This window comes from Elaeis guineensis, chromosome 11 (genome assembly GCF_000442705.2).
Source record: "Elaeis guineensis isolate ETL-2024a chromosome 11, EG11, whole genome shotgun sequence".
In the NCBI taxonomy this organism is placed as follows: Eukaryota; Viridiplantae; Streptophyta; class Magnoliopsida; order Arecales; family Arecaceae; genus Elaeis; species Elaeis guineensis.
The window spans coordinates 123,554,596-123,566,929 of record NC_026003.2 but is presented as its reverse complement, the minus strand read 5'-3'; the positions used below and the strand labels follow the sequence as shown (position 1 = coordinate 123,566,929).

The 12,334-nt window shown below is 36.2% G+C and overlaps 1 protein-coding gene across 1 annotated transcript in view; it reads left to right on the top strand.

Annotated features, from left to right (window-relative positions):
• Window positions 1-10,392: 10,392 nt before the first annotated feature.
• LOC140852440 (uncharacterized) overlaps window positions 10,393-12,334 on the top strand; it is a 28,283-nt gene continuing 26,341 nt past the window's right edge. Inside the window, exon 1 of the mRNA XM_073245378.1 lies at window positions 10,393-10,436. Within this exon, the coding sequence (XP_073101479.1) occupies window positions 10,393-10,436 (44 nt within the window). The remainder of the gene's footprint in view (window positions 10,437-12,334) is intronic.

The window sequence follows — 12,334 nt, the reverse complement described above, 5'->3', positions numbered from 1 at the left end:
AGGCCCCTGTAGAAGTAATCTGAGTAGCATCATCAAGAGTATAACATAATTAACAATGTGAAATAAGCAATCCATAGAAACGAAGTTAGTCATAGAACTACTGGAAGCTAATAGCATAACCTGCATGAGAACAAGTAACAAAAAGGTTAGAAATCTCCACTCTACACTCCCCTCTATTCTTTTAATTATTTGGCTCAATTTTTCCCTTCACATTAACTCTTTTTGGTTTTTTCCCTCAATTCTTGCCTGGCTTACTGGTTGTTTCCTTCTCTCTATTTTTTCCAGCATTGTTTTTTCGCTTTTGACCATAATATTTCCCCACTTCACCGCTTGTTGTTGCAAACTTTTTCTACTTCTAACTTTCCCATTCCACACAACACCTCCATAAAGGATCAACCTTTTGCATTGATTAACATGAGCCATGCAATCATGAATCTCAAGTCCAGAAATAACAATCCCTACACCACTCAACAACTTGGAACAGTAGATCATCAAAATAGATAGTAGATTATCAACATGTCTCCTTTCATTTCTTGAAACGTAAATTTGAATGGTAAGAGGACCTATTGAGTCATTGATCCTCGTATTGCTCACAAAAATTCCATAGTAGAGAATGATTGAAACATAGATGTCATCAATATTTTGCCAGTCCTGTGATGGATAGGTAATCTGCACATATAAAAACAATAAGCCGTAAGCATATTTTCCTTCCCCTCTCTCTCCACTCTTCTTTTTCCTTCTTAATTTTTTCCTTTTTCAGATTCTTTTGCTTAGTTCACTCAATTTTTTTACTTTGTATATCAATATTTTGTATGAATTTTTCTCTCACTTTTGCTCTTTCAGTATATTATTCTTTTTTTCCTCTTTATGCTGTTTCCTGTAAAAACAGACCTTCAAGCCATTACAAAGCATTGACTTTATACGATAAAATGCCTCATTATCCACGGGTGATATACAGTAGAGGAACACTAGGGGGTGTTTGGTTCATAAAAGAAATTGAAATAGAATCGAAATCGGAATGGTTTGGAATCGGAATCAGAATGGCCAAATCTTCTGAAGCATTTAATTCGTGACCGGAATCGAAATCGAAATTGGAATGAAAATTTGAATCCATATAGGAAGCAGGGATTGAGTTCTATATAAATTGAGCTATTCCCATTCCATCCTGAAATCGGAATCAAATGGGACTCTTCTAACCAAACGATTGAAATAGGAGTCACCTATTCCGATTTCGATTCTAGACCCCCACTCTCCAACCAAACACCCTTAATATGATTATCCTGATCCTTAAAAAAGAATAGACCCCCCAAACTCATCCAGAAACAGTCTTCCATCAATCTTTTTCGAAGAAGCAGAAAATATTTCTTGAGCAAATAAAAGAAGTTAACAAGTCTTGCCAAGATATATCCTAAGTCTTTTCCATCAGCTACAAATGATCTTATCTCATACTGACCTCTTCTGTCAAAGATATGCTGCTTTCCCGATCTGTGAAGCAATGGTGCTGAATATTGTTTGAACAGATCCCTTTGTCCATACAGCCAGGGAGGTGTTATCCATTGATTTATAAGTAAGCCTTGAATATATTGATCGATTTGGATATTACGGGACCTTTGAAATAAGAAATAACTAGGCAATAATACAGCTAAAGGATCTTTCGTTGGGCTCCTCTCGTGTCCCTTGCCTCCTGCATTAAGATCAAAAAAGGAAATACCCTTGCATGGGTTTCAAACCGTTCCCAACCCTTTTTTTTTTGCGTTACAACTTCCTTTACTCACATGAGTGATGCTGTTCGACCATAAGAGACAAGTGACAGGATATCATCCTATGTCTGCGCGAAAGTACTTTAAATGAGAAAAAATGTTCCATGTAGCCAATACCATTTTCTTTCTCTCTTTTTTCCGAGAAAAGGGTCAATATAATCTTTTTAATTAAAAAAAAAAAGAGCTTGAAACATGGCGATCCTTTCGAGAGGTTTCAAAGCATGTCACGTATATTATGGAGGCAAGCAGGCAGCCAACTAACTCGTCAAAGAACATTGACAAGCACAGTGGGATGAATGGTATCTTTCTTAAATCTGTAATTTTTATTGAATAATACATTAGCTTTTTGTACACTCGTGTACTAAAATAGTCGGTCGTGCTAACAAGAACAAGAACTGCTAAGACGTTTAGCAGTGTAGGGCCACATGCTGAGCCGCAACTCCCTTGAAGGCATAAATTTTCAGGACACTAATTTCTAAATTTTACTTGCAGGAGTTGTTAATTTAACGTTGATATTTTTTTTTTTTTTGATGCTACTCATTATATACAAGGATTTAGAGTAAAGAAAACAATTGATCGCACTTTCCAAAGAGTGGTTAAAACATTGCATTTCGTGGAAGCAAGATTCAATATTTTGATACCAGGCTTCATACTAATGCCAATTTATTATTGTATTAGTACGGAGCTGGTTCAATATACTGAATATTGGCATAAGCCTGATGTGCAATATCATATGTACATTCTGTACCAACCATTTTAATATGGTATAATTAATAAATTTTGCAAGAAAGTAATGGTTAATGAGATTTGTTTGACTCCAACTATTGAGAGAAAGTATGTCGCTCTTGTCGAAGACACGTGGCAGTGGGGATCTCACTTCGGGCCTCTCTAATCCCCACTCTCCAAGGCTGCTATCATAGTGCCAGACAGAGGTAAATGAGTATAATTCTAATAGTAAAAATGTTACCTCAGTACTATGAAAAGAGCCACGTCGAAGGAAGTCATTCAATATATAATGAAGCAGTGAACCTCACTTCAGGTCCCACCGATCCTCACTCTCTCACTGACCCTTTCAGCTGAATCTCCTGTAACGATTGGTGGAAGATCCGACCGATCCTGACTTCGACCGCTAGTCCTAGCTTCGGTTGCTAAACCTAGCTTTGACTGCCCCTCGCAGCTCCGCTCACATATCCTTAGCCATTGGTATAGGGTGACATCCGGACATCGGACATCGATCCAAAAAGAGATTTGAGCCCGATATCATCTCCAATCGAAGGATCTCACGTCAATCCCTATGCAGGCGCTGCTCTCCCTTCGATACTTGCTAGCTTCCGCATTTGGAAGGGTCAACCCTCATGCCATCACATAAAGTCACATCACCCTATGTGGGGCTATACCACTCCAACAGTTGGCTGCGCATCAAGTGAGGCCACATCAAATCAAACTATCTTTGTGCATGGCTAAATGCATATCGGATAAGGTGACATCCACCACTAAAGTCCAAACTAGAAGGAATGATTGCTTGGACTATGCCCAGGTAAACCACTCAAGTCCCACGATGGATAACATGCCACTGCAACTCTCATATTTCATGAATTCGGACATCTCGAGTGGTACGAACGAAGAAGTTAGAATGGTCTTCCATTATTTTTCCTCTTATGGCTCTCACCTCCCTATAAATAGAGGTAAAAAAAAAATCCTCCAGGTACGCATATATGCATGCCCTCTACCCCTCTCGCTCTCTTTCTCATCTGTTGCAATTTTCTAACTTGACTGTTGGAGGATCCCCACCAGAGTGAACTCCGATCGAAACTTGTTTTATAGGTAACCAGCTATCTCCACCACTCCGATCGAAGTCAAGAATCTCCAACAACATATTGGCATTAGAGGAAGGACGACCCTGGAACCTATTTTTTTTAGAAGAAACAAGGGGTCTACATTATGGAACCATGTAAAAGAGCATCCTCCCACCATTCTAATGCTGCTAGCTCCCAACCAATGAAAAATTCTACCAACCCGCAGGCCCAAGTGCCACCATCGGAGGCTCTCCCTGGTCAGAAATGATAGTCAACATGGAACAGTTCAACTTACTAGTCCAGCAAGTCCAAATTTGATTGCTGCTATTCAAACTATGCAACATAACAACCCCGCACTACCAGCCGCTCCACTGTCAGAGCAACTTCAAATCCCTCTGCAAGGTTCTGAGTTAGGGGGATAGATTCGGCAAAGCCACCCCTGAGCACCAGAGCGTAGGACATGGCGATCCCTAAGTCCTTGCTTTGAACATGACTTCATCCCAGGCCGATCCCACTTGCCTTATATTAGAGATCTGGTACCATTTATTGTAGCAAAAAGAAAGAAGAATAAAATAAAATACAATCAAATACGTAGATCAGCCCAAAACTTATCTCTACAGAGCATGCAAGCTTCACTTATAAGAAAGAAACAAATACAAGAGGAGACATACTCTCAACTCTCATATACCAACCCTCTCTCTTAACTTAGAAGCACTCACCCATACAATGCTCTCAAAGATAACCCCAGAAGTGTTAGAAAATCGGATCAACTAGCATGCATAGATTCAAAATATTTTGAAACAGCAGCGAAAACAAATCTAGGTTAAACTCTTTAACCCCACATGCTATGGATTTAATCTACATCTACCCGAGCCCTGGATCTAAGAAATGCATATAATCTAAAAATTAAAAATTAAAATTAAGATCGGATCTCAATACTTTACATGAGTTGAAATACACTACAATCGATGATCTTGGATCTGAAGGTTCTTGAGCTGCACATATGTCCGACTTCTACAAGTATCCACTGGGATCAACCTTGAACCTTTCTTCTCATTGTAGATTCTTCTTTTCCAAATAGGATCTCAGTTTTTTGAACCTTTTATCAATCTTTAATCTTTGACCGCGATCTCAACGCTTAAACTACAGTCTTTCTCCCTATTCTTTACTGTAGAAGAAATCACCCTCAACTCAAGCATGTGGAAAGATAGGACACCCAACCCTTGGGCATTGGAAAGAGAGGAGGAAGAGAAGATGGCATGGACAAGGAGATAGAGAGGTGATCTGATTTCTAACTTCAATAATTTTAAAACCCTAGGAGACCATCTCTTATATAGATCTTTTCTTGAAATCAATCTCCAATCAATCTAAAAAGGCTAGTCCTTACCCATAAAAATTTTTATCTTTTTAATTTGATTTTTTTCTCAAAAAAATTAGATCCAATTGCAAAGGTCTTCACCTCTTTTGGTAAGTATATGAGATGCCCCACATCAAATTAGGTAAGTTGAGTGGGCACCCTTATCAAAACATGGCACACAAAAGAGGGGGCGTAGCCCCTCTCTCTCTTCTTCCATGGCATGGCAAAAGAGGGGGTGGGCTCCTTTTTCATTCTCACGCCAACTCCAAGGGTTTGCGCCCCTTGGACTTTTCAAAAGGGGAGGCTTATGCCTCCTCTCTTCTTTTTAATAATTTCATGCCACATAAGGAAATAATAAAGAAAAAAAATAAAAAGATTAGTTTGCCAACTAATTGGCTTGATCCAATCCTTTTGAGCCCATAAATAGGTGTCCTACTAAATCTAAATTAAAATATATTTAGATTAGGTTCAAGGCTATGGACTTGATCCAATCCTTATCTAATAAGAAATCGAAGTCCAGAAAAGAATTGGATTTAACTATGTGCTAACATGGTTCTTTTAAACCCAATAGGATTTCACTAAATCCTAATCCAATTAGAACTTCATAAGTCTAATTGATTAATTCAAGATTAAATTCTTTAATGTGTGATCCATAAATTTTATTCTATCTGATAGTGAGATATATTGTGATCTCCATCATAATATCATCAAAACTCCTTTTGATATATTAGAACAATTCCAACTTTGCTCTTCAAGGGTCATTGATCATCAAGACGATGCTCGATGAGTCCCACAATCCACCAGTGATACCTAGCAGTATATAATAGCAATCCAGTAGAATGAAAGTGTAAATCTCTAAGTATAATTATCGTATGATTCAGTCCTTCTATCATGAATCCCGACTTGATGGAGATCATAGAGAACTCATCAGTCATATGCTAAATTGGCTTGACTTGAGTTCACTTATGAATTCCATAGAAATTTATTTTCAGTATTCACACTTGCTTTGATAAAAAACTTTCTGAGCTTAGTCTCACAAATCACATAAGATTCTTCTTTTCTATCAAAATTGATAGATTTCTTCTAGGTGCATCCTACTCCTAACAGTGAACTTAAACCTATTATAGCCAATATACACAGTAAGGATACAAATGGCTAGGGACCAAAGAAATATGCAGTCAAACTCAGTAGCCTTGCTACGAATAATCGATGATACCATAGGTCAAAAGACTACTCACACTACTGTAGCATCAAGATAACCACTGACGAGTGAGTGGACATCCAAGTAATTTCTCATATTGATCACGCTCAGTGTAAGTTATTCTCTGACAACCATCCGTATTCTCAACCCAATGTCCTATACTACAGATCCAAGACTCATCTGCCCATAAGAGAGATGAACAGTGCATTGATCTTAAATGGATTGATCATTATCCTTTGTGACAATCTTTTAATCGGGAGTATTTAGAAACTAACCATTAATTAATGTATATCTCAAATTTTGAACATCTTGAGAATATACAAAAATCATCTTTGTTAATTTTTAGGACAAATCATGGACACATAAATGTGATTGAAAATAAAATATTTTTTATTAATAATAAAAAGATTACAAGTACAAAAGTAAGCTCTAGAAATATAAAATGTATTAGCTAACAATTGGCTTTTAGGACACTCATCTAACAAACTCCCACTTGACCTAAAGCCAATTAGCCGTATATCTAAGACCCATCTTCTCATGATGAGCTTCAGTCTTCTGCTGGTTAAGAGGCTTGGTCTGTGAGTCCACCATATTTTACACAGAGTCAACTCTCTACACCTCGACGAACTTCTTCTCGAGATATTCACATATGATGTGGAACCGTCGTTCTATATACTTAGACTTTTGATGAGACCTGGACTCCTTAGCTAGGGCTATGGCACCATTATTATCGTAGCATAGTGCAATGGCATCACACCTAGCTCCGTAATAAATTTCTTGAACCAAAAAGCTTTCTTGGTAGCTTTAGAGGTGGCAATGTACTCGACTTTCATGATTGAATCTGCAATGATTGGTTGTTTGAAATTCTTCCAGCTAACTGCACGACCATTACATAAGAAAATATACTCCGATGTAGACTTTCTATCATTAACATCAGTCATAAAGTCTGAATCGATGTATTCCTTCACTTTTAGCTCTGATCCTTCACCAAAGATCAAGAACAAATCTTTAGTCCTTCTCAAATACTTAAGGATATTCTTCACAGCAATCCAGTATTCTTCATCTGGATTCGCCTGATATCTACTTGTGACACTCACGATAAGGGCTATATCAGATCGTGTGCATAACATGGCATACATGAGACTCTATTGCTGAAGCATGAGAGATTTTACTCATGCACTAGATTTCTTCAGATGTGTTAGGACATATCTTCTTAGAGAGATGAATGCCATGTCTAAGAGGCAAGAGACCCCTCTTGAAGTTTTCTATACTGAACTTTTTCAGTACCTCCTCTATGTACATTCGCTGTGAGAGTCCTATCATTCTCTTAGATTTATCCTTATAGATCTTTATACCAAGAATGTAAAAAATTTCTCCTAGATCTTTCATAGCGAATTCTTTGGACAACCATACTTTGACTGATGTCAGCATGAAAACATCATTTTCAATCAGGAGGATGTCATCCACGTATAATATGAGAAATGTAACAACGCTCCCACTGACCTTTTTGTACATACGTGACTCCTCATTTTTGATAAAATTAAATATTTTGATTATATCATTAAAGCGAGTGTTCCAACTCTGAGATGCCTGCTTGAGTTCATATATGGATCTTTGCAGCTTACAGACCATGTGACACTATCAATGGATGTGAAACTCAAAAGCTGCTCCATATAGATATTTTTCTCAAGATATCCATTTAGAAAGGTAGTTTTCACATCCATCTATCAAATTTCATAATCATGAAAAACTACAATCACAAGTAGAGTGCGGATGGATTTTAACATGACCATGGGTGAAAAAATTTTATGATAGTCAATGCCTTCACATTGACATAACCTTTCATAACTAGTCTTGCCTTATAGGTCTCTACCTTACCATCCGATCTAATTTTTTTTTATAAATTTATTTACACCCAATAGATACAATACCTTCAAGTGGATCTATTAAGGATCAAATTTAGTTGGAATGTATAGAGTCAATTTCTAACTTCATCGCTTTCATCTATTTCTTGGAGTCAATATCTAATATTGTCTCAGCATAGGTCTTGGGATCATTTCTAATATCCCTATCTCCCACAAGGAATGCTTCCTCTGGATCCTCTATAAGAATACCCAAGTACCTTTCAAGAGGATGGGAGACCTTACTTGATCTATGACGTGGAGGAGGTACCATATCCATGACTCACTACTGGATTCAAGTTCTTAGACTCGATTCTCTTCAGAGACCTTCTCTTCGAGCTCAATCCTCCTACTACTACCTCTATCTTGAATAATTTTTTTTTTCAAGAAGACGGCATGATAACTCACAATTACATTATGATCCTCAGAAAGATAGAAGTAGTGTATCATAATTTTTTTAGGATATCCTATAAAGTGAGCCCTAAAAGACCTAGCCTCTAACTTATCTGCCTACTGTTGCTTGACATGGGTCAGACATCTCCAAATCTTAAGATACCCAAGAGTCGGCTTCTTATCATATCATAACTCGTATGGAGTGGTAGAAATAGATTTAGAGAGAATTCGATTCAAAAGATGAATTGTAGAAAGTAGTGCGTGTCTCCAGAGAAAGATAGGAAGATCTATGAAGCTCATCATGTATAAAAGCATATCTAATAAGATTTGATTCCTCTTTTCAGATATCCCATTGAGTTGAGGCATCCCTGGAGGTGTCCACTGTAAGACTATACCATTATCTTTGAGATAGGTCCAAAATTCTCCATTAAGGTATTTTCCTTCTTGATCTGATCGAAGAATCTTTATAGATTTTTTGATCTATTTTTCTACTTCATATCTGAACTCTATGAACTTTTCAAAGGCTTCAGACTTACGATGCATCAAATACATAAAATCATAATACAAATAATCATCGATAAAAGTTATGAAGTAAATATATCCACCCCTGGCTTGTACATCGAATGGACCACACACATCAGTATGTACTAGAGCTAATATCTCAGTGGCCTTTTCTTCTTGTCCCATAAAGGGTAGCTTAGTCATTTTTTCTTAAAGACAGGACTCACAAATCGACTAAGACTCGAAAGTCAATAGCCCGAGAAAATCATCTTTCTTTAGTTTGTTAAGTCTATCCTCTCCTATATGACCTAGCCTAAGGTACCATAGATATTTTTGGCTAACCCTATCTCTAAATCTCTTAGACCTTACGACATTCACAGTTTGCTCGTTAATATTAATACTCACATCTATATACAAATAATAAAGATCGCCAATCAAGAAAGCACGTGCAACAATTTTATTTTCAAAATAAATTATGCACATATCTTTATTGAAATAAAAAATATAGTTATCCTGTGCTAGCACAGATATGAAAATTAAATTTTTACTAGCTACCGGTATATAATAGCAGTCTTTTAAAATTAAACTAATTTCTAATGATAATTGTAGAGGGTAGGTTCCGACAGCCACAGCAGCAACCCTTGCTCCATTGCCGATCCGAAGAGTGATCTCGCATTCTCACAGCCCTCTAATTTTTTCAAGATCCTGCATAAAAGTGTACAAATAAGTACTTAAATCAAAATCTAGAACCCAACTAGAAGAAGAAAAAATCATTAGATTAGTTTTAATTATGAGTAAGTTAGATGTACCTTTAGAAAGTCCATTCTTCTTTCTGTTCTTCACAGTTGTCAGATATGCCGGACAGTTCTTTCTCCAGTGGCCTTTGATATTGCAATGAAAATATTTTTTTATTGTAAGCCTTCTTCAGAACCTGCTTTTTGGACTTGGCCTCATTCTCTTACTTCTTTGTAGGCTTCTTCTTTTTCTTGAAAGAAAACTTTCTATTCGAGAAAGCTTGCTCCACAGTCAGAACTGTATCCTTTGAACCTTTCAAGGTACTCTCAGCTGTTACCAACATGTTCAGTAATTCGGACAAAGTGCTATCAATCTTATTCGTATGGTAGTTCATAATAAACTACCCATATGAATCAAAAAGAGATTGGAGGATCAAATCCACCTGTAATTTCTTATCCATATTCATCTCGAGCTTCTGAAGCTCTTTGATATCCTTGATCATTGTCAAACAATGATCATTGACGGACTGCCCATCATGCATTTTTACTCTGAATAATTTTTGAGAGACCTCAAAGCGAGCTGTGCGACTCTGCTCACCGTACAACTCTTACAGATGAGTCAGCATCTCCTTAGCAGTCCTCATATCTTCATACTAATGTTGAAGATCATTGGACATGGATGCTAGAATGAACACTTCGTCTTATTGTCCTCATCCCCCACTTTTCAAGTACGGCTCATTGATCAGGGGATGGATGAGCTAGTAATACAGGTGTATCCTGATCAAGAACATGGGTAAGTTTCTCAAAACTGAGAATAATTCTCAAATTTTAGAGTTAATCTTTGTAGTTCATTCCAGTCAACATATTTGTGTCAAGAATATGATCTAAAGGATTGAAACTCGATATGGTTATCTGCAGAGAGAATAGTTTCTAGTTAGATATTTATACTTATTAAATATTTATTCTAGAAACTTTAAAAAATAAATAAGGCTCTCACTATTTTCTCGAATCTCTCACATTTTTCGGATGAAGAAATGAAAACCTATACGCGATCGATTTCTAGTGGGTACTGTGGTTCCACTGATCCATATGCACCTCACATAATAGTTATTAATGAGCATAGACCAATGAGTGGACAATACCTTATCCATTACTTCACTAAGTAAGATGCAGCAAGTTTGGTCTCCAAGCCCTGTGGCTTCACCTAACAGTTATTGACATATTTCTTAGTTAAGTTAGACCCATCGTTCACTAATAGATGCAAAACCATCATTGGAACTCTCGCCTAATAGTTATTAGGCCCAATCCTATCTCTACCTCGGGGCATCAAATACCAATAGAATGGTTATACCTTTTCGATGCAACCAAACCACTATAACCAGTCGAGAACGATCAATGCTAGGAAGGCACCTGCATCTCTATAATGATGGAAGACCTCTAGACTTAATATTTAGTTAGGAGATATAGGTCTAGATCTCTTCTAAATCAGCAAATATGATATCCAACTGATCAAGTTCAGATCAGCACATCCATATGTCTGACCGTCCTAGTCGATATGGGTGAACTCGAGTAAACAAGTAACCTAGTACGAAACTAAATCTTTCAAAATGGTCAGATAAGTTAAGATGAGTGGGGGTCCTCCCGTTGCTTTTATTAGACACCAATGAATTAGTCGGATCAGATAATGAAACTAATTAAATAACCACCATCTAGATACTTGCCTTAGACATCAAATTGATCGATTAGAATCGATCAGATTAATCTATTGAAATGGATCTTAACCATTGAGTCAAATTAGATCTTGAGTTTGAATCTCAAAATATGAATCGATGCGACCAACTACAACTAAAACCGACTTTGAGTCTCTTTGACCTAATCCTAACCAATAATTGATTAGATTCAATCAACTACTCAAAATTAACAGCAAGTTCTAACCTGATCTAATCAATTGACCCTAATTATAGTTTGATCACTCAACCTAATTTGTTCAACCTATGCCCATATGCAATAATATAATTTTCAGATTCTAAAAATATTTTTAGATTATATTTTATTACATGCATTAGTGGCTTATGATCTTGAAACTGTTTCAGATCTAAACCTAATGTCATATATCACATATATCAAGTTTTAGATCTAAACTATAAATATATATCGCATATATATTAATTTTCAGATCTAAAACTAAATTTATATATATCAAATATATGCATAACTAGATCTAAAATAATGATTAAAGTATTTTAAAAATATTTTTTTTAAAAAAATAGTTCACATCAAACTAGGACAATCTTTTCAATATAGGGAATAAACCCTATACCAGGACAACCTTATACTAATCCGATGTAAATATTTAATTATTTTAATTTTAGATATAAAATAAATAAAGACATATCATATACATTAATTTTTAGATCTAAAAGATTGATTTAAATATTTCAAAAATAATTTTTAAAATCAATCAATCTTGTACTAGGACAATCTTTTCAATATAAGGGATAAACCTTACACCATGACAACCTTATACCAGTACAAGATCAATATTAAATCATCTAAACTTTTAGATCTAATATGAAAATCAGATTATACATATTTTAAAGAACCAATGGCTTTGATATCACTGTTAGAAAATTGGATAGACTAGTATGCATAGATTTCAAAATATTTTGAAATAGCAGTGAAAATAGATCT